The sequence below is a fragment of the Myotis nattereri genome (genome assembly GCF_964212035.1).
Source record: "Myotis nattereri genome assembly, chromosome: 10".
NCBI classification, from domain to species: Eukaryota; Metazoa; Chordata; class Mammalia; order Chiroptera; family Vespertilionidae; genus Myotis; species Myotis nattereri.
In genome coordinates this window covers 27,415,823-27,439,321 of record NC_138085.1, presented here as the reverse complement: position 1 = coordinate 27,439,321, position 23,499 = coordinate 27,415,823, and the positions used below count along the sequence as shown (strand labels likewise).

General features: G+C 50.1%; 1 protein-coding gene across 1 annotated transcript in view; it reads left to right on the top strand.

Annotated features, from left to right (window-relative positions):
- The window catches only part of LOC308526407 (uncharacterized protein), a gene marked incomplete at its 5' end in the record, with an annotated part of 39,167 nt that overhangs the window by 13,233 nt on the left and 2,435 nt on the right, over window positions 1-23,499 (top strand). The window contains 4 exons of the mRNA XM_081101526.1: window positions 10,961-11,144; window positions 12,319-15,498; window positions 19,351-19,533; window positions 21,862-22,034. Coding sequence (XP_080957652.1) covers window positions 10,961-11,144; window positions 12,319-15,498; window positions 19,351-19,533; window positions 21,862-22,034 — 3,720 coding nt within the window. The remainder of the gene's footprint in view (window positions 1-10,960; window positions 11,145-12,318; window positions 15,499-19,350; window positions 19,534-21,861; window positions 22,035-23,499) is intronic.

Here is a 23,499-nt window from a genome sequence, read left to right as displayed (position 1 = left end):
TCATGTTTCTCTCACATCGATATTTCTATCTCTCTATCCCACTCCCTTCCTCTTTCTCTCCAAAAATATCAATAAAAACCTATTTTAAAAAATATAAAGTAAACTTGCTTAATATGTTATTAGTTGGGATGTACTTTCAATATGAAAACATTTCAGAATTAGTTGGCCGGGTTTTGCATTAAGAAGCAGTTGTATGTCCCATCATAAGGTTTCCAGATTCATTCCTATTTCACAGATTGTTTTTATTATAGAGAGAAGAATTCTCAGAGTTGTCTAAACACCATTTGCATGTCTTCCATTCAGTGCATGAGGCCTGGTCCTTTTAGTAAACCTGCATGCAAATTATTTCCATATTAAATTCCAATCCCAGGTTTAATAGAAAAGGACCTAGTTATAGCAACAAAACTGAACTCTATAAATGAACGTTGATTACAACTTACATGTTGTAACAAAAGTGTTACACTTTTACTGCCCCAACCAAACTGTAGATGCTGCAGCTAGATTCCTGTGTTTGAGTCCACCTGAACACTTACTCATTGTCTGGCTAAGTTCTGAAACCTGTCTGTGCCTCATCTGTCAAGGTAGACATGATAACCAAACCTCCCTCACAGGACTGTCATGAGGGCATGAGAAAGTCATCGTGCCCAGAGCGTGGCAGCAATGAACAACTGCTTCAGATCTATCTGTCAAATAGAAAGAGTCCCTAAGTCTTCCCCTTTCATCCAGCAGCCTGCACTGACCGCCTGCTAAGATGTCAGGCACAATGCATGGTGCTAAAATGCAGAGTAAGACCTTCACAGGCCCTGCCCGCAGGAGCAGGGGAGCAAACAGAGGAGAAAGCATGTAACTATCAAAAGGGAAAAGCCAAATACGCATCGCTGCTGTAACAGGTTATCACAAAGTGAGGAACTCGGAACAACACAAATTCATTCCCTCACAGGTGTGTAGGTTAGAAGTCGGTGGGCCTGACTGGTTTCTCTGTTTTGGGTTTCACAGGCCAGAATCAAGGTATTGGCGGGCCTGACTCTTTACACAGAGGTCCTGGGAAGAATTTGCTTCTAGGTTCTTTCGGGTTGGCCAAACCAAGTTCCTTGTGGTCATGGGTCTGAGGAATCCCTTTCTTAAGGCCGTGAGACACAGGCTGGTCTTTGCTCGCCAAGGCAGCCTGCATTCTAGACGGCCCCCCCAGCGATGTCAGGTCAAGCTCCTCTCATGCTTCAAACCTCTCTCTCTGACGTCTGCTTCTGCCTTCCTCCTCTGCTTTCAAGGGCTCGTGTGATGACATTGGACCCACCTGGCTAGTCCAGGGTCATCTCTCTATTTTAAGGTCAGCTAATTATCACCCTAATTCCATTGGCAAAGCCCCTTCCCAGCAGGACCAGATTAAGATTTGATTGACTAACCAGGAGGCGGAGATTTCTAGTTGGGGCATCTTTAGAACTGTCCACCACAGAACTTAGCCATTAAATTTCCCCCGTTTGGAGTGCTCAGTGGTTAGAGCATCGGTCCCACACTCCAAAGAGTGGAGGATTTGATTCCCAGCCAAGGGCACAGACCTAGGCTGCAGATTCAATCCCTGGCCCCAGTCAGGGTGAGTGCATGAGGCACCCAATCAATGTGTCTCTTACATCAATGTTCGTCTCTCTCTCCCTCCCTTCCATTCTCTCTAAAAATGGGAAAAATATCCCTTGGTGAGGATTAACAAATAAAAAAACAACACAAATTTAATGCATGTTCTCAGATTGGGGACAATTAACAAAATTTTTTTTTGGTTAATCCTCACCCAAGGGTATTTTTCCCATTGATTTTTATAGAGAGTGGAAGGGAGGAGGAGAGAGGGAGAGATAGAGAGAGAGAGAGAGGAACCATTGATTTGAGAGACACATCAATTCGTTGCCACCTGCATGGGCCCTGACTGGGGCCAGGGATTGAACCTGCAACTCAGGGACATGCCCTTGACTGGGAATAGAACCCGGGACCCTTTGGAATATGGGGCTGGTGTTCTAACCACTGAGTGTACCAGCCAGGGTAGACAATGAACAAAATTTGAATATTGACTTTGAGTTATATAATAGCATTTTGTCAATATTTAATTTCCTGATTTTGATGATTGTTCTGTGTTTATGAAAATGAACGTCCTTTCCACAGGCAGCCCATGTTGAATTATTTGGGGGTAAAGAAGCATCATATCTGGGACTTTCTACACATACACATGTATACATGGACACACACACTGACACATGTACATACATCCACACATGCACACACACATCCATACACATGCATAGAGAGAAAGAGAGAATAACAAATATGGCAAAATGAGAACAAATGGTGAATCTGGCTGAAGGATATGTCAGAGTTTGTTACATTATTTTTGCAACTTTTTGGAAAGTTTGAAATTATATAAAAATAAAAAGTGACAAAATATTGTTGAAGATAATCATGCTCAAAAGTTAAGTGACTTGGAAATAAAGAGGATTCAAAACTGTGTATGAGTCGTCAAAAAATTGAGAATAGGATCACCACATGGTTCAACAACACCACTTTTGGGCTTATACCTAAAAGGAGTGAAAGCAGGGACTCGAACAGGTATCTGCACACCCATGTTTATAGCAGCATGATTCACAACCGCCAAAAGCATTGTGTCAATATTTAATTTCCTGATTTTGAAGATTGTTCTGTGTTTATGTAAAATGAAAAAAAATCATGAGCCCTAACCGGTTTGGCTCAGTGGATAGAGCGTCAGCCTGCGGACTAAAAGGTCCCAGGTTCAATTCCGGTCAAGGGCATGTACCTTGGTTGCGGGCACATTCCCGGTGGGGGGTGTGCAGGAGGCAGCTGATCGATGTTTCTCTCTCATCGATATTTCTAACTCTCTGTCTCTCTCTTTTCCTCTCCATGAAAAATCAATAAAATATATTTTTAAAAAATCATGAAAAAATTGCCAAGATATTAATTTACTTAGGAGTTTGAGAACATAGTGATTGTATACCAATTTTATACTCTTTTGTACATTCTCAGTTTTCTAATGCAATGCATTTTGTAATTACACACAAAAAAAGGTACGTTAAATTTGAGAGACGTTAAATGTCCTTTTGGTGTCTGATATGGGCAGGTGAATTATTTATAAAGTGAATTATCCGTGCTCATGACCATGGGAGATGGTCCAGCCCATCCGTCAGGGCAATACTGCAAATAATGCATATTCTGGCTCGGGCTGGGCTCCCTCGGCTGTCAGGCAGCTGCTGGGAAAGGCAGTGGAGGCCTCAGAGCAGGCCACGCGTTGGCTGGTGAGTTCCAGTGCTTCTGCCGGGTCTGCTCTCAGGAGCCAGAAAGAAGCCACCACGTCAGCAGAGCAGAGCTGGCAGCAGGCAGGGTGCCAGGAAGACCCCACAAGGGGAGACCAGCACAGTGTATGCTTCCTTTTGCTTCAAAATATATCCTACGATGAATATTTAGAAAATGTGAATGAAACGAGGAAGAAAGGAATTACACATAAGCCTACGTCCCGGAGATAACCACAAGGAACACTGGGGTGTATTTTATTCCAGACATTTCCTCTTTCTCTCCCTCTTTCCCACTTCCCATTCCCATCCTCTTTTCTTCCCATCCCTCCTTTTCCTTTAAAAAAAATGTATATAAAGAACTGTGTACCTATGTGTATTCATATCCACATATACACATATGTATCCATGGATATGGATATGTAAATGGGCCTCATATATACACAAGCATGGATATGGATATGTAAAATCAGTCACACTGATTGGTAAACAGGGCCGGCCCCTGGTACCACTTGCTCCAGAGTCTGGGGACGGAGCAGGGCCTTTGAGGTGTGCCCTGCGCAGTCAGCGTGAGCGTCCTGGCAGCAGCTCTGGGAGAGACGGTGCTAAACATCTCCTGCCCCCACTTCAGCATCAGTCTCTCCTGGACCTTGAGGTTGGGGGTTTCTAGTTATCTTTTTGTTCTGATTTCTAGTATAACTGCACTGTGGTTTAGCAAATCCTTTGTGTGATTTAAAAAATATATATTTTTATTGATTTCAGAGAAAGGGAGAGGGAGAGAGAAACATCAATGATGAGAGATAATCATGGATTGGCTGCCTCCTGCATGCCTCTACTGGGGATTGAGCCCGAAACCCAGGCATGTGCCCTGACCAGGGAATCAAACCCTGACCTCCTGATTTGTGGGTTGACACTCACCCACTGAGCCCACTGGCCAGGCCTCTGTATGACTTTTGAGCCATGTTTTGTAGCCCAGCATTTAGTCTATATTTGTAAATGTGCCCTGTGCTCTCAACTAAACATGTATTCTATTACTGGGTATATAGGTCATCTAAGTCAAATTTATATGTTCAGATCTGCTGTCCCCATCTTTCTCTTTCTTCCTCCCTCCCTTCCTTCCCTCCTTCCTTCCTTCCTTCCTTCTTTCCTTCCTTCCTTTCTTCCTTCCTTTCTCTGAGAAAAGTGTGATAAAAACCTCTCACTGTGATTGCATTTAATTGTCTCTCCTTAAGCTTTTCTAGTTTGTGACGGTTCCTTATTCTTTCTTTGTCTTTCATGACCCTGGCACTGTGATAAGTACCGGTCAGTTATTTTATTTATTTTTTAAAATATATTTTATTGATTTTTTACAGAGAAGGGAGAGGGATAGAGAGTTAGAAACGATGAGAGAGAAACATTGATCAGCTGCCTCCTGCACACCCCCTACTGGGGATGTGCCTGCAACCAAGGTACATGCCCTTGACCAGAATCGAACCTGGGACCCTTCAGTCCTCAGGCCGATGCTCTATCCACTGAGCCAAACCGGTTAGGGCCCGGTCAGTTATTTTGTAGAATAGCTATCAATTTGGGTTTGCCATTTCTTTTTGTTGATTAGATTGAGATTGTACATTTGTGGCAAGGACACCACAGAAGGGATGCTGTGTCTCTTGTCAGGCATTCTATCAGATGTTAATCTGTCTTACACGTTATCATTAGGTTAAGCTGCTGTCTAATAGACACTCCCCTGTTTTCCCTTTGTGACTGGTATCTTGCAGTTTCTCTTCAGACCTTCATGCATTGACTCTAGCGTTCATTGTTGTATCTTTTAAAAATATCTACATATTTTTACTGATTTCAGAGAGGAAGCGACAGAGAGATAGAAACATCAATGAAAGAAAATCCTTGATTGGCTGCTTCCTGCACGCCCCCTATTGGGGATCAAGCCAGCAACCAGGGCATGTGTCCTAGACTGGGAATTGAACCCTGACCTCCTGGTTCATAGGTCAACCCTCAACCACTGAGCCATGCCCATCGTTGTATCTTGCCTGCAAAAACTGATACTGTGATGTTTGCCTAGAGATAATTTTTTCATGTCTCACATGTACTAATTGAAATTCTTCTGTATAGAAAGGTTATCCTTTCTTTCCCATTCATTTATTCAATTACATTTATTTATTTAATTATACATTATAGAATCATGGATATTGATTTGATTTTGTGGGTTTTAATCCAATACTGTCATCATTTATTTTATCGTTCAGTTCATTCCTGCTTTGGTCACTGGGGGCTCCTCCGGTAGGCTCCGCTGCTCTTTGGAGACATCCATTGTGGATGAAAGCCAATGTTTTAAAGCACTTAAAGCTTTGGAGAAAGCCATTGTTTTAAAGCACTTCCTTATTTTCCGGGCTCATCTTGTACTTTTTCAGCCCCAGCCCTGGGATCTTCCCCAAGAGCCCTGGGTTATTTACTGAAGAATAGTGTTTGGAAACCAAGATGTGGGCTCTAAATGTGCTCATGACCACAGATGTTGTTGCTCCTCGGGCATCAGCAGACAGAGCTAAGATTATATGCGTGGATGCCAATTCACGGATGCACACTCCTCCATACTTACTTCTCTGTGTCTGAACACATATTCATACGTAATACTCATACACATATAATCAACCCAAACACCTCCCATTTCAATCCCGCATCAACCCCTCTCCTTATCTGCAGCTTCTTTCTCCAGCAGTGGAAATCCTCACGCTCATGATCCACAACGGATCCATTTACCTGTTCAACCCTCACATACACTTGAAGTTGCAGAGTTCACCCGTAACCCCCTGAGCCAGAGATGGACTAGCTAGAGGGCAGTTTGTATGCAGTTCTTGTTGTTTTTAGCCTGACTCTATCCTGGAAAAAATGCTGTTCTCCAAAGTTACTTAGGTTAGTTCTTTTCTTGCCCAAAGTATTTTAATGTTATTCATTTGTACTTGTACTCATTTTATATTGCTGCATCATAAATTACCACAAATTTAGCAACTTAAAGCAATACCCATTTATTATCTCACAGTGTCTGTGGTCAGGAGTCTGGGTCTGGGGAAGCTGGTTTGCTGGCTCACCAGGCTGGGTGACCTGGTGATCCAAGTGTTAACTGGGCTGCAATCTCACCTGAGGCTCGGGAATCCATCAGGCTCCCTGGCTGTTGGCAGAATTCAACTCCTTGGGGCTGCAGAACCGAGGCCCTGACATGTGGCCCCCTCTACAATGTGACAATCTACTCCTTCAAGGCCAAAAATTGAGTGTCTCTTCAATAAGGATCCACTCCCTCTGTTAAGGGCTCATCTGATTTGGCCAGGCCCACCATGATAATCTTTTGATTAACTCAAGACAACTGATTAGGGACCTTAATTACATTTGGAAAAACATTCCTTTTTTCATATAACTAAACATAATCAACGAGTGACATCCCATCCGATTCACAGGTCTCACCCACAGACCGGGAGAGGCCATTGAACAGGGCGTGCACCCAGGGGATGGAACCTTGGGAGCCATCTTAGAATTCTACCATCTATCATAACTAGTTAATTTCTTACTTTTCATAATTCATTCTGGGGTTTCCTTCCATTCTAGGTGTATTTTCTGATATATTCTTTCTTCCCTAGGATAGTCGACTATAGATATTATTGTGCACTTTTATTTATTTATTTTTTTTTAACTTAACAACATATGCTGGAAATAGCACATATAATTTTACAAAAATATCCTTAATTTTTAAACAATTTCATAATATGCCATTATGTGTATGAAGGCACAACAATTTATTCAACTACTCTCCCACCAATGGGCATCTAGACTGTTTCCAGGATTTGACATTATAAACAATACTGCAGCAAATAATGCTGTGCGTGTGTACTTTCAAGTTGTTGGGGATGGTAGAGTCCTAGTAGGGAGATTTCTGGGTTAAAATATATATTAAATATGTATTAAGTTATTAGTCCTTTGTATTATTTATTGGGTTATATTATTAACCCAACACACAAGTATATTAAACGATAAAACAAAGTGTACATGGATAGTTATAGTATCAGGTTTATAAATATGGAAATGTATTATGCATTAAGGTTTGAGCCCATTGTCTGTCATATATATCGCAGATATCTTCTCCCAGTTTACCATCTGTCTTCTGATTTTTTAAATGTTTTTTTTTTGTCATTTAAACTTTTAAAATTTTTATGGAATTAAATTTATTTACTTAATTCTTTTATTGCCTTAGGACTTTGAGTTGTAGTTACAAAGATTTCTTCATACCAACATTAAAGAGGAATTCACTCGTCTTTTCTCGTATGGTTTTGATTTTACATTTAGAATTGTTAATCCTTTCGAAGTTCAAACTTGTATATGGACTGAGATAGGGAACTCACTTTATATTTTTCCAGATGGCTACTCTACTCAGTTGCCCCAACACTATTTGTTCCAAGTTCTATCTTTTTTACCCAAGTAATTCAAGATGCCACCTTTATCTTTTCATGTGGGGTAATTTTAAAACACTGAGTACAGTACATTATGTACGTATATAAAATTATAGTGCTTCTAGATGGAATTGTCTCCTATAGAGAATTTAATTTTATTCTGGTGGCAGTTAAAGTAGGAAGAGGCCATTCTTATCCAATCAAAGTCTTGAGATGATTCAAGACCAGTTTCAGTCTTTCTAAGCCAGTGGTTCTCAACCTTCCTAATGCCGCGACCCTTTAATACAGTTCCTCGTGTTGTGGTGACCCCCAACCATAAAATTATTTTCATTGCTACTTTATAACTGTAATTTTTGCTACTGTTATGAATCGTAATGTAAATATCTGATACGCAGGATGTATTTTCATTGTTCACAACCCACAGGTTGAGAACCGCTGTTCTAAGGAAATGCCTGTTTCCAGGTTGTTCTCACTCCTAAGGTGTAGTCTTTGGGGACTCAGCTGAAATCCTGGGATGATCATCAGGTTCTGTCCACATTCACAAGACCCAGACCCTAATTCTTGTTTTCTCAGCATCGTGAGACCTCTGAGGTCACAGCATAGCTGCCCCTTTTTACATGGCTTTTCTGCCTCTTGGCCGGTGTTACTCAGGATGAAGTCCCACTGCCTTGTTTTTTCTCTAGACCCTTAAAATATCTGAAATTTTTTTTTTTTAGCATTTTATCTGTCTTTTATAAGTGTTGTTGGTGGAAAGTTTGGTCTCAAATTTCCACTTCAAGGCTCATGGCTTGAAGTGGAAATTTAAGACTGCTTAATACTATGATTCCAGTGATTTTAAAGATCAAGCCAATAGTTTCATTCAAACCATAGATTAAAAGCAGGAAGGTATAGAAATCATACATGAAAAAAAAAAGGTAGACATGGAAGACAGATCCAATTTGCAAATAATGGGACTTCCAGAAGTAGAAAAATGAAGACATTGAGGAGAGGCAATAACTAAACAAATAATAGAAGAAAATATCTCTTGAGCCAGTTAATGACCCAAAATCTGTACATAATAACTGCTTCCTGGGTTCTAGGCGAGATTGTGGAGGAAAGATGTGCATAAAGCATACATGGGTAAATTCCCGAACTCTCAGTGCTTTCAGACAAGAGAGAGCAAACTACTTACAAAGGAAGTTTAATTAGCCTGGTATCAGATAGACTGTCCTCAGAGTTTGCACCCATAACTGGCGGCCAGAAGATGCTGGAATCAAATCTGTGAACTGTGAGGGGACAGGCCTACCACCAAGAATGCACCATCCAGACAGCTTATCATTCAGCGGACCACTGGGAGAACATGAATGCAGATGTGCAAGGACTTAGTGACTATCTCTCCTCGCACCCCAACTCAAGAAACTCAAGAGGAATATTGATGGACAACTCTAACCCACAAGCAGAAACCAGAGACCTCAAGAGAAGGAAAGATGAAGAAGGAAAGAACTTTGGAAAGGACAATGCTATATGTGTCCTTGAAAGAGAAGGTTAAGGGAAACTCGAATAGTTGTTTCAAGTTAAAAACATTAAACCAGCTCAGCCAAATCTCAAAGTGGCAATCGGAGTGAGGGAAGGGAGAGGAGAATGGGGAAGCTCAGCAGGTCATCAGAGGGTTATCTCTCTGTGTGAAGTACCTTGTACTCGAGGTCATACTAGGACATAGTCTTAAATGGCCTGAGCACTGGACAATACAACCCCACTTCGCAGTAGAGCCCTGATGCTTCATAGCTGTGTTTCTCCCTCCTCTTTTTAATTCCGAGAAATGAGAAAACCCAGGAAAGGAGGCTGCGTGGATGAAGGCCCCACTCTGTGAAGAGCAGCTGTCAGGATGTGGCGCTGTCATATTTATAGGCTGAGTGACCTGAATGCCAGCTGTGCTGGTGAGCAAATGCTCCACAAGGGGTCAAAGTAGAATAAAGGGAAGAGACAGCTGTCATGCGTCCTTCCCTCTGTTTTTCTCTCCCAAGGTTTCAACGGTTTGCCATGCTGGGCTGTTTGGGTTGAAGTGACACTGCACACGGGAGTCAGGGGACATTTCACATGAGTGAAGTTGGGATGTCTGGGGCAGGAGGGGGCGGGGCGTTGAAATTGGCTATCACTCATAAGGGACCACAAGCTGAGAGGAGCTGCTCAGTAACCTTGAGCTGGCATTTGCGAGTCTTCCCAGCCTTCACCTCCAAAGGCACAGCTCTCAGCCTTGTTCACAAGGAATAACCACTATCAGGATGGAGGACGGAGGGGGGAAACTCCTCTTGTTTTGTTCTGTGTGATGAGGGATGATTATTGGTGGATGAATGTTTGCAATCACATGAACAGAACAGTTGCTGTGGACATCTGTGTTCATGGAAATGAATTTTTGTAACAGAAAACCTCTCCTCTTGATAACACGATGGAAATGAGAGTCTGCACATTTTTTCCCTACAAAAAGAGGCTTCTTGTGTTTTGTAGTAATTATAGGTGGTCATTACAGAAGATGGGAGCAATGCAAAAGGAACAGAGCATATTTTAAAACACCAAGATAGAGCTGCAGCTGGAGGTTTATTCTTCTGGACATGTGATTCTCTATGTAGATCTGCATAGATCTGATTGAAAACAGTGAGATCTTGCCATAGATGCTAGCATATAATTTGATTTTATTTACGTAACACTCCATTCGGGAGAGGCTCTATTATCATAAAAATAGGCCTACATCACCTTAAAAAATTAATTTATTAGGAGAAGGGGCTCCTAAGGTGACAGGAGATTTGACTTTAGATGGTGAACACACTGTGCAATATACAGATCTTGTAACATAGAAACCGACACCTGAAACCTAGACGTTCATGTTGACCAATGTCACCCCAATCAGTTTAATTAATAAATATTTAAATTAAAAAAATTTATCTATTTCAAATCATAGTTGACATACAATATTATATTAGTTTCAGGTGTACACTATAGTGATCCAGTGTTTATATACCTTAGGAAGTGGTCACCACGATAGGTCTGGTGCCATCTGCCACTGTACATTTTCATGATAATATTAACTATGTTCCCTGTGCTCTACCTTATATCCTGTGACTTGTCTTAGGGTGAAGGGTTAGCTCTCCATCACCATTTTAATGGCTTCATGGTGCTCTGTCACTTCTATGTATTGTAATTTCCTGGTGGGTATGTTTCTTTGTTGTCCCGTTGCACGTTGGTAAATGCTGAGTGAGAACATGTCTGCAGGCTGGCCGGGGACTCCGAGGAGGAGTGGCTCCGGGAGGAAATGGGCCCTGCCGCCGACTCTCTCATCATGTCTGGGAGGAACATCATGCTGGTGGCTCAGAAGCTCCGAGTTCAGCCAGAATGTCAGAGCCACCGGGAGGAGCTAGTGAACACAGCTCAGCAGGTCCTGCTGGACACCACGAAGGTGAGGCTGATGCCAGAGCTGGCTGGCGGGCTGGCCTGGGCAGAGAGCTCATGGCTGGGAGGCCTGGATGGGGCATGCTGCTCCCACAGTGGACACCCTCCCAGGAGAGAGACCTGCCCACGTTCCTACCAAGGTCACAGGCACAGAGTTCATTACCAATTGAATGAATGCCAAGTGTGGAAGCTGCCACAGGGAGGTAAGTAGACATCCTGAGCTGGGCTCTATGATCTCAAACCTATGTGCAGCCTGCGCACCCCCACACTTGTCCACAACCCCGAATGAAAGGTGTCACTGAGAGCTTCATTCCCACCCTACCCTTGGCCAGAAGCTACGTGGAGGAGCTACAGAAACCTCTGCAGCTCTCAGCCTGCTTGGCAAATGGGCCTCCAAAACGCAAGTTCTGCTTATTGGCCTACAGCTGGGAGGACCTCAGGGCTAGGACAGCCCCTCAGCCTCCAAATGCTCCCCAAGCTGCAGCCTGACGTGCCACTACCTGGCACAACTCTTCTTGGTTGGCACATGCTCCCCGTTGGAATGTGTTTGCCACAAATATGATCAAATATTAGTAATGTTCATCATTAAAACTTTAGTAGTGTGGGTTACTGTGGGGCAAATTTGTAATTTAACGGAACCTCATTAAAGTGAGGTGGAAATGAGAAGGTGAGAACCAGAGGGCTTGGGCACCAGGTGTAGGGAGGGGAGTGGAGGAGGGACTGGGCACCTTCTCTGTGGAAGGGGAGGTAGAGAGCTGGGCAGGGGCGGTCAGGCCGGGAGTCTCAGGGTGCTTCCCGGACAGGCATCTATCTCCCCAGCCCCCATCACCTCATCCAAGCAGCCAGTCCCTCCGACACGCTCTTTCCTTGGTTATGTTGGCTGCCAGGTGGGCGGGTGATGGCTTCCTCTAACCTGGAGAGAGGCGCTCAAACCCAGGCGGGACCCCTCAATGAGATGTAATTCAGATTCAGGAGGTTTACACTTTCAGTTACACAAGCGTTTTCTCTAAGTGTCACTCCTGGTGACTTGTTCTGGGCGGGGCGGAGGGGCTGAAATTCCGTTCCCATTACTGTGGGACGTCTGGACGCTTATTTGTAAACCGGTGTGGGGTCAGGGAAGCTCGCAGTCGCTCCAGAAACGTGCAGGCCGTTCAAGCTCCCTTCTCCGCTCTGCCCAACAGGTGCTGCTCCTGGAAGACGCGGCGGCGGCTCGGACCGCAGCCCGGGCTGCCGGCCAGTGCCTGGCTTGCCTGGACGCACTGGAGGCGGCAGGCACGGGCTCGCCCCGGGGACCCTGGATGGACCTGGCCGGCGCGCTGCTGAGCCTGGGCCGCCTGGGTGCGCGCTGGCCCGGGGGACGCCTGCTGAGGAGCCGGGTCCCCGCGCTGCTCGCCGCCGCCCGCGCCCAACCCCCGCGCCCGCCGCTGGCCGCCCGGCGCCGCCTGTTCGCTCTGGCCCGGGAGGCGCTGGGCGAGCTGCTGGAGCAGCTGGAGCCTGGCGTCCAGGCGACCCCGGCCTGTGCGCGTGGCGCGCTCCCCCGGCACCTGCGGCAGCTGCGCTCCCTGCTGGCGGCGCCCGGGCCCGAGGGCCTGCGGGGCGGGCTGGACGCACTGCTGGCCGCCGTGCTGGGGCCCTGCATGCGCCTGGCTGCCGGCGCCGCGCCGCCCGAGAGGCTGCGCCTGGTGGCCCCCTGCCGCCGGCTGCTGGAGCTGCGGCGCCTGGAGCCCCCGGAGGAGCGCGCGGCGCTGAGGGCCGCCACCGAGGCGCTCTCCCAGGGCGTGCGCGCCGGGCTGCTGCGCCAGATCCTGGGCACGTTCACCGACACGCAGGGTCCTCTGCAAAGGCTGGTCCGCGCCGCCTTGGCGGCAGCACCGGTTCGCGCCCCGCCCGGCAGCGAGGCCGGGCCCGAGAGCCTCCAGCTTCTGCTGGCCGCGTTCCGGGAGCAGGCGCAGCAGATGCTGCGGGTGGGCCACTTGGCGTTGGTTTGCTGTCCCGGACAACAAACCGGCGGAGACTTGGAGGTCACCATGGCAGGCCTCTGGGGGCTTGTGGTCACAGTGCAGCAGCTTTTCTCCCAAGGCCCGCAGGCGCCCGGCCCAGACTGGAGCCCCTCCGCCCTGCAGGCCCTGCTCCAGGCCTGGGCCGGGGCCTCTGGGCGCCTGTTGGCATGTTTTGATGAGGTTCTCAGTATTCCTGAGTTCCTGAGTGTATCCATTCAGGAAATGGGCAAGCACTTGGACTTCTTCACCTGGGCTTGGAGGAGTGGAGACTCCCGCGAGTTTCCCAGGCTGGTGGCATACCTACAGGGCCGCGCCACACACATCGTGCAGGTGATGAACAGATACGTGGACCAAGATCGAGACCCCATCTTCCGGAACGGCCTGAGAGTCTTGATCCGGCAGCTGGAGCAATCCTCCCTGGTCCTGGGTGCGGCTGCTGAGCGCTGTTCAGGTGGGCACAGCTCTCAGGACACAGATGCGTTTCTGATCTTGGCAAAACGTCTCATCTGTGCCGCTCAGAGCCTCCGGGAGGGGCTGGATGGCACGAACCACCCCGATATCCTCAGCCCCCTTCGGGGCCAAGTCCAGAGGGTTGACGTGGCAAAGAGACAACCTCATGTTCTCCCCAGCCTCTGGGACGCCCCAGCTCCGGCGCTGACGCACCAGCTGGGGCCAGGGTTTGGGAAAAGTGACCCAGGCACCTCCTACCCACCCAGGGACCATCTTTCCAGGCCCTTGAGTCCCAACACCTGTACACAGAGTAGGGGCCCTCCACTCCCCACCGTCAGCAAACTCCCTCTTGCTGCAGAGAGCTGTAGCCACCAGCCCGTGTCCTCAGCCGGCACCACCCCTCAGCAGCCGGGTGTAGCTGTGGCTGCAGCTCAAGAGCCCCTGGCTGGGGAGGGACCACTGGGGTCAGGGAGGATGAATGGACTCCAAGAGATCCTAGCGCTGGCACCTTCTGCTACTGATCCGGCGGGGAAGAGAGCACGTGGCACAGCTGCTGGAACCAGCAGGCTTCTGGAAGCGTCTCCCCAGCCCTCTCGGAGAGGCAGGGACAGCAGGCAGGACTTGGTAGCTATGGCTGGTGACTGGTACCCTCTGTGTCAACAGCTGTTTCGTCACAACCCAGCAGCTGATCTTCCGGGGAGCACAGCAGTGTTCACGGAGCTTCAGCAGAATTTAGTTTCCATGGCTCAACTAGCGGCCAAAGGTGGGCCCATGGGTTTGGGTAAGAAGGACCCTGACGCAGTGGGGCATCCAGAAGCACTTTTACAAATGCAGGACAGATTGGAGGAGGCGGAGGCCCAGGCTCAACAGCTGCTGGACAAGGTTCTGGCCTCTGATGGTCGCCAAGCCGCCGGATTGTGGGAGGAGAGCCTTGAGGACAGGTGCCTGCTGTGGTCAGTGGCTGTCCAAGACCTGCTCCAGTGCATGGACAGGCTCAGCGGGAGACAAGGACTGTTCCTCCTGCCCCTGCGACAGGCGGTGAAGGACCAGCAGGGGCTGCAGGAAGGGTTGGCTCAGGCAGCAGATGTTTCTCAGAGGCTACAGGAGGCTGCCAGGCTGTCCAGGCTCCTGTGTGGGGACGAGCGGGTAAAGGGCGAGGTCGCCTTTCTGTGCAGGGAAGTTCATGTGCTCACAGACGCTCTGCTGGACGTGGCGCAGATCTTGGCCTCCTCCCCCAGACCATCTCCCAGCCTGTCCACACGCTTTGAACTTCTCTGCCTGGAGCTCACCCTCAGAGCCAAGGCCCTGACTGGCCACCTCAGCAGCATCAATGCTGACTATGCACAGGCCCTCCAAGATGCCTTCTGCCCAAGGCTGTCTGTCTGCCAAGACCCCCAGACCCCGGGCCTCAGACCCTGCAGGCCAGACAGCTCCCTGGAAAGGATGGTATCTGGCATCCAAGCTGTGCAGACCATCGTGGCGGGAGGCCAGGAGGCCGGGCCCTGTCAGGAAGGCCTTCTAGTGGCTCTGGAGAGCATTCTCGCCCTCACCAAGGAGGTGGCCCAGAGGGTCCCTGTGCTCCAAGAACACCCAGAGGCGGGGGGAGTGCACAGCCTGGACTGGCTTCAGTGGGAGTGGGCGGCCAAGGCCCACCACGCCGTGGCCCAGCTCCAGGCCTGGAAAGGTGGTCACAGCAAGGCCTGCAGACTCCTGGAGAGGTGCTTGAAGCCCAGTGATGAACAGGACCCTGCCCAGCCCCAGCTCCACCTCCAGGAGGGTGCCTCAGGGGCTGCTGCAGCAGGCAGTGTGGATTCTCCGGGTGCTGCCCCAAGAGAGACCCCAGGGAGCTCAGCAGGGACCTGCACGGCCGGTCCAGCCATCACCGGGACCATCGCAGCGGACCTGGACACGGTAGGAGAGCAGCACCTTTCCTCCTCCCCCTCCTCAGCCCACTTTCTAGGAACCGAAGCTGCTGCCGTGTTCCAGAAAAAGCTGTCCCAGTCGGTGCCCACGTGGATAACTCCCCCCTGGCAGGCAGCACAGGCAGCCTCTGAGAGCCCAGGGTCGGGAAGCAGATGGCCTGGGCTGCACCTGCCTCTGCCATTTCCCAGCCCTGAGTCCACAGAGAAGCTTTTAGCTATTTTGGGCTCAAGATTCTAATCTGGAGAATGGGAGCATTGATACCTTCTGGGCAGAGGGTTCATGAAGCATCCACATGAAATACTTGCACATAGTAGGGGTGTTGTGCGGAGTGGCCATAATGACTGGCCTCCAGGACGTTTGCCGAGTTGCCCAGCTGCAGCGAGTCCCCTTGCTGTGACTGACAGCTATCCTCCATGGCCCTGGCTCCTTGTGCCACCTTTACTGCCCTGCTCCCATTAGGGTTCTTTTGTTTGCAAGTGGCAAGGACCCAAGCTGAGTCAGCGTAGGCAAAAGAAGGCCTTGTTGGGAGGGTGCTGGGTCTGGGATACCCTCTAGCACTGTCATTTCTTCCCAGGGCAACAGATAGCACAGTCGGGCATGATGGATCCCAAACACTTGATTTTCTTAGACCAACTGTGATCAAAGCCAGTGGGAGAGACAGAGGGTTGGCGGGGCCCGGGAAGCTCCTAGCAGAGGGCGCAGCCAGCATTTTAGCAAACCTGCTCTGTCCCCTTTGCAACCTTGTGCTAGGAAGCCCAGAGCCTCCAAACCCTGCCCCGGATCCTCACCCGAGATGAAGTTGACCAGATCACCTGTTTCTTCACCCCATTTCTCTTTATCTCTGCACTTCCCGTTTCTCATAATTACCTTGAGCCCTGGCCAGTGTCTCAGTGGTTAGAGAGCCGGCAGGTGCACCAGAGGGTCACGGGCTCGATTCCTGGTCAAGGGCACATACCTGGGTGGTAGGTTCGATCCTGCCAGGGCCTACGAGGCCTATGGAGGAGGCAACCAATCAGTGTGTCTCACATCCATATTTCTCTCTCTCCTGTCTCTCTCTTCCCTCCCCCCTTCCTTCCACTTTCTCTAAAAATCAATGGGAAAAATATCCTCACTCCTCGGGTGAGGATTTAAAAAAAGGGAATTACCTTGAGAAGGGGCCCTGTTCCCAAAGTAGCTGGGCGGGCAGGCAGGTCCCTTTCCCAGCCGCCTTCCAGGCTCTCCAGCCTCCATGGCTCCTGGCCCCTCCGCTCAGATAGCCTGTGGGCTCCTCCTTTTCTGTTTTCCCGCTGGTCTTCCTGACACTTAATGCCACTGCCTGGCACATTCCGTGTCTCTCAGCTCACCCGACACATCCCCTTCTCATCAGAACCTGCAGACAGGAGCGCCTCACACACCTGCTGGCGCCCAGCGCAGCGGAGACCACAGCACGCTCGTTCAGCCCCCTCCTGCCCACAAAGGGTGTCCTCTCTCCTGCGCAGCTGGGGGCCTCTGGGTGGACAGGCCCCACCTCAGGGTTTCTGTTCCAGGCACTCCTCCTCCACAATGGCGCCTGTTCCACAACCACAGGGACGAGGGCTGTGCCCGGGGCGCCTTGTGTGGGGGCACCAGGCCAGGGAGAGGGGAACCAGCCCCCATGCTGCGTCTGCCCTGCTCTCCCGCTAACTGGGGCTCCCGAGGGCAGAGATACCCCTCCACACAGCCCAGAACAGCACCCCCAACCGTGAGCACCTGCCAGAGCCTGCTGAGGCCGACATGGTTTGGAAAGGGGTTGGTGGGTGTCAGGGCACTCGTACGTCACCGCCTGGACATCCTCTGTTTTGAATGCGCAGTCAGAGCAGCTACGGGGCCTCCAACGTGGCCCCCCTCATCGCGGAGGAGCCTGGGACCTTTCTAGCTTTGGAAGTGGAGGGTCCCTGACAGCTCCATGTGAGACACGAGCTGAAAAGAATATTCCCAACTTTCCTAACCCTTAGCTCAAGAGCCATCAAATCACGCGTTTGCCATTTTCTCCCTGTTTTCGGTCACTGCAGTTGAGTCGTAGTCCCAGATGAGTCCTCGGGCCCATCGGGGTCCCGCGGGCCCTCGGTGTCATTGGCCCCCTCTCCAAGGCTTCCCCCGGGCCTGTCGGGAGCAAGGCCAGCAAACAGGCTCCAGGAGGTGGGGGGTGATTTAATTGAAGACGCCAACACAGAAAGATGATAGCAAAGCCCGTGACTTCCCGTGTGCACTCGTTTAGAAAGACTGCACTGTCAGCGGTGGAGTTCAGGGACCCCGTCTTCCCCGTCGTTAGATCCTTCGTGCCAAGCTCAGTGTCTGGGCATCGCAGGTGCACAGTAAGTGGCTTTGATTGCTTGCTAGGATGTGAAAGACAGCCCAGAGGTGCAGGAGAGGTTTGGATTTGGGGCAGAATGATGGGGGTGGGGGGAGGGGGGAGTAGGTGTTCTGGGTGGGAGGGGAGAGCAGCTGCAGTCAGGCCAGGCCAGGCACATCCTGCCCCACCCCCACCTGCTGGCTGCTGCTCTGACATCTGGACAGCTTCTGAGTTGATCTCAGCTGTCAGGGCTCTTCCCACAAGCCTGCTTGCTCCTGGGCCAGTTCAGGGCCAAGCGCACTCATATGAGCCCACACCGCAGGGTGGCTCACCTGGATCCCGGCCTCTGCCGTCTCCTGGCCCCACACTCACATACTGCTCACTGAAACACCCGCCTGCACCCACAGCTCTAGGGTACGGTCCACCCACCCTTCCTTGGTGACTGGTCTCCTGACGCCACATGGTAGCGGCAGAGCCTTCCCGTGTGAGGGGAGCGTGACCAACACTGGACCCAGCCCGCCAGCCGGGCAGGGGCGGAAGACCACAGGCCACACATGGTGGCCACATGTGGCCTGTCCACAGCCCTGCGCGCCCCTGTGACCCCATTCCTCTCTTGGTGGAGGATCTGCTACATTCACAGCCTCAGACCAAAGGGGACCATGAACTTAAAGCTCCCAGTTTAGGTGGAATTTACCATCAGGTCTGCGGCCTCAGGCTTTTCCAACAGCTCAGTCATATCCCTTCTGAGGCCTTAATGTGCTAGGAGGGGTCCCGGGGGAGACGTGGGGGCGGGTGGGCCTGGAGGCGGCTCCCCTCCTGCCCGCTCGAACCGGGGCCCAGGCCCTGCCCTGAGGAGCTTGAGACTGGCTGGCGAGGCAGGCCACTCTTGAACGTGGTCACTGGATTCACTGCTAAGTGCAGAGCAACTTGTGTGGCTCAGGGCCTGGGAGGCTCCGCTCAGGGCCCAGCTGGGAGTGTCCCGCTGCTTCCTCACTAGGAAACAACAAGGCAGTGGGCGGGGGGAGCATCACCACTTACAGAGGAGCTGTGAAGGTCTGTCTTAGATTTCAGGCTAGTTGATGTCCTTCAACCTCAGCTCCCTAGTGGGTTCAAGAAAGGTTATGATTTTGTGAATCATCTCCCTATGTGCCAGTATTTGGGTTCCCAAAGTGGGAACATTCAGGGGTTCCTGAATTTCTTCAAGAACCTATAGATTCCCCCTTCTCCCAGGTGAGGCCCGAAAAGTCACCGAGGGAAAGACACTGATATTGTAACGATCCTGGGATCGGACAAAGCCAGGTTCCAGTTTATGCAAATTCTGGTGAATGGCCCCAAGGGACAGAGACCCGCTGTTCCCTCTTCTGGCTGTTTTCCTGTGGGTTTGGAGAGATGCTAAGGGCAGCTGGCACGTGGGCAGTCGGAAGCCCTCCCGGTTCCCTCGGTTACATGATGACACGGCCGTGAACCGCCCCTGGCGGTTGGAAGGTCCGAGCGGCAGGCGTCTCACCGGCTTTGTCTTCCTCCTACAGCGGCAGCCCCACAGCGGCGCCCCCTGTGCCCCTGGCAGCCCGGCCTGGCCGAGGGCAGAGCCGGAGCAGCCCCCGCAGGACCGCAGCACGGACGGTGGGAACAGAATCACCCAGCTGACCCAGGACATGGCTGAGGAGGTGCTCCTGATGGCTCAGAGTCTACGGAGCAGAGGACGCCTCCTGGTACGTGGCCTTTGGGGACTTCGGTGGTGGGAGGACTGGTCACCGTGGGGGGGAAACGGGTGCTGGGCGCTGCCCTCCAGGCCTGGGGCTCCCTGCACAGTTGGGCCACACTCCTACTCGGCTGCTCAGCACTTAGCATTCTTGCACGCTCCCTCCTGTCTCTGTCTACTGTATCATAAATGTCACGTCACCTCTCTCCCCTCCTCTTTTGGGCTTAATGACTACAGTTTTGTCTTAGTCACCAGAAAGATAAATGGTCAGAAGCTGCAGTTTAGTGAACTCAAGGACTCATTTGTATCCCAGAAGGATGGCTAAGGGGCCATTTACATCCTCTAAATTTGCCCCAAATGGAGGTAACAGGGCAGCAGCCTCCACAGGACCCGGTTCAGGGCCAGCATGGCCTGGGCGGGGGGGGGGGGGGGGGCGGGGGGGGGCTGGGGGGTGGTGCCTGCTTCCACCCTGGCCCTATCCTCACTCTCTCCGGCCCTCGTCTGGATTCAGTTTAGTTGAGCAACGTTTACCAACACCGAGAAAGTAAAAGGGTTCATTTACCGAGTGGGGGCCAGAACGGAGAGCTAGAATGGCTCCAAAGCTGTTTGGAAAACTCCTTCCGTGTTGGTCTGCCGGGGAAAAATGGCTCCCCAAACCACGGCCAGGCTGCGTGGGGCCCCATTTCTCATTCTGGGTGGAAAGGGAGTCCAGGTAAGAAGGTTGGATGTCAGGGTGCCCCCGACCAGGTGACTACAAGCCAAACCTAGCAGCCCCCTGGCCACTTCCAGTAGGACCTGCCATTGTCCCATCCCTCCTCCCAACCCTGCCCACTTCAAACAGCCAGTTTCTCATTGGACTGTGGCCCCAAGGTCATTAGGTCAGACCTGGCAGTGGTCACTTCTTTTTGCTGACTCCCATTCCCTTTCTAAACACCTCTGATATCCTAATTCATACAGACTTGGGTGTTGGCCATGGTGTGTGGTCAAGGGGGCCAGGAATATGCAAATCCTGTGCCCCATGGGGCTCCCTGGGAAATGGCACCTAAAGAAAAACCAAAGGATACGTTGTTTAAAACTATGTTTTGCCCTCGCTGATTTGGCTCGGTGGATAGAGTGTCGGCCTGCGGAATGAAGGATCCCGGGTTTGATTCTGGTCAAGGGCATATGTCCGGGTTGCAGGCTCGATCCCCAGTGTGGGGCGTGCAGGGTGCAGCCGGTCAATGATTCTCTCTTATCATTGATGTTTCTCTCTCTCCCTTTCCCTTCCTTTCTTAGATCAATAAAAAATATATTTTAAAAAAAGAAAAAAATGTTTTTATTGGTTTGAGAGAGAGGAAGGGAGAGGGAAAGAGAAATAGAAACATTCATGAGAGAGAAACATCGATTGCCTGCCTCCTGCATGTCCCCTCTCCCCCAGCGGGGCTCGAGCCTGCCCTGACCGGGAATCAAACCAGCGACCTCCTAGTGCATGGGATGATGCTCACCAACTGGTCCACTCGGGCTGAGCCCAGAGGATAATTTTAATAGTGAGGCTCGTGCCTGGTGAGATGGAGGAACGTGAAGAATTCTCCTCCAATTCTCCAATTCCCATCTTCTTACCAACCCGATTTCAAGCACCGAAATGCTTGGTGCTCTGGAGTAAAACGGAAAAGAGTTTGAAATGGCAGTTAGAGGGCCACAGGCCACACAGGGTGGGGGACCCAGGGACCTGACAGGAGCTGGGAGAGTCTGTGACCCTGGGGAAGGGCGTTAGACCTCTCCAGCGCTGAGGCTGGGTGCAGCTGGAGGACGGCAGGAAGATCGAGGGGTCTCCTTTTTAATTTTAGTCCTTATCTGAGGATATGTTCATTGATTTTTAGGGAGAGCAGAAGGGAGGAGGGGGAGAGAGAGAGAGAGAGAGAGAGAGAGAGAGAGAGAGAGAGACACTGGTTGCCTCCCTCACTCTCTTTGACTGAGGATCAAACCCACAACCTAAGTATGTGCCCTGACCAGGAATCGAACCCGCAACCTTTTGGTGTACAGGACGTCGCTCCAACCAACTGAGCCACCTGGCCAGGGCAGCACCTCCTTTCTTGGCAGAGATCTACACCAGACTACTCTCTTGTGGTCTGAGTTTTCTCTGGCACCTTAGAGTCCTGGGTTATGACCTTCCATGACTCGAAGGTTATGGATACTCAGCTTGACCTCTTCAGTCGAGCCCCGCTCCTTCACTGGAGACATTTAACTGTGTTCCCTCTGGGGCCGAAGTAGGTTGTGCCGGGCACACTGTGCCACCAATTTCTTAGGGGAAACGGCGACAGCATTGCTCACCCACTTCTTTGCATTTCTTTGGATACAGACCAAAGAGCAGCTCATTGCCTCTGCCAGGAAAGTTGCGACTTCTGGACAAAACTTGGCCAGGCTTATCCACATCATTGCTAAGAACTGCATAGACCCCAGGTGTTCGCAGGAGCTCCTGTGTGTCGTGGAGCAGATCCAGACCATGAGCAACCAGCTCCGCATCATCTCCAGGTAGAAGCGCGTGGTGGGACCGGCTGGGGGCGGGGGTGGGGGGGGGGGTGGACAGTGTGCTCTTCTGTCTCAGGCTCTGGAGGGCTGGGTGGGGAGGAAACTCCTTTCTTTATATACTCCTTTTAACGTTTCATCCTCCAAGAGCCCACATTAGTTCCGGGAATTTCAAATTAATACAGAGGACCAGAAATGCACTGAAGCCACTGTTGTTTCTCATTTTATCACAAATATATCGGGTGATATACGTAAGAAAGAAAAATAAGACTTAACATGGAGAACCTGTTCCTGAGTAGGTGTGAACATAGAGTAACCATAGGATTTTCAGGAATCAAATACACCGGCATCGACGCTTCCCGCCTCCCTTGGCAACATCACACACGCATGCTGGTGTTTGCACATCAGGCTCCACCTGCAAAACAAGTCTGTGCTTTATAATTATGTTTAACATTTTACCATTAGTTATCGCTTCGTTTTTATACTAATAATATAACCAAAAAAGCCAGTTATTTCTAAAAATAATTGCAAAGTGGAAGTATTTTCAGAGTTACCTGACCAGGAAGGACTATGCTAGCTCATAACTTATGTTAAGATGAATTAATTTAATGTGCCTGAACTCTGGAGGTGAGCAGGATTTTTTTTGATTTTTGTTTTTTAAATATATTTTTATTGATTTCAGAGGGGAAGGGAGAGGGAAAGAGAAATAGTAATATCAATGATGAGAGAGAATCATTGTTTGGCTGCCTCCTGCATGCCTCACACTGTGGATTGAGCCTGCAACTCAGGCATGTGCCCTGACTGGGAATCAAACAGTGACCTCCTGGTTCATAGGTTGAACTCAACCACTGAGCCATGCTGTTCCTTACCACAGCTTTCGTGTTGACAATATACAATGTCATAAGTATGGACCAGTTTTATTTCAACCCCAGTGCCTTAAAGCTGCACTGCACATTCATCAGTAACAGATATATATCTATATATATAAAAGCCTTAGCAACCGAATGACCGAACAACTGAATGACCGGATATGGTGCTCACTGACCACCAGGGAGCAGATGGTCAATGCGGGAGCTGCCCCCTGGTGGTCAGTGCGCTCCCACAGCCAACCTCCTGGGGCTCCTCCCCCCAGCCAACCTCCTGCGGTCCCAATCAGCCCAATTGCTGGCCAGGCTGAGGGATCCCACCTGTGCACGAATTCATGGACCAGGCCTCTAGTTTGTAATATTCTGATGTTATGGAAAGCTGCTAGCTAAAACTGGTATCAATTATTGTGAGTTATAAAAATAACATTGCCAAGATCAAGGTATATAAATTGTATAGAAATAAAACCTGGTTACTTTTATCTAGGACAGCGATTTTCAACTAGTTGTGTTACAAGAGTCAGGGGCACTGACTTCTTTTCCCTTAGATTGTCAAATAAAATAATGACAACAGCCAGTACAACATTAGCCATCTGGTGTGAATAAAT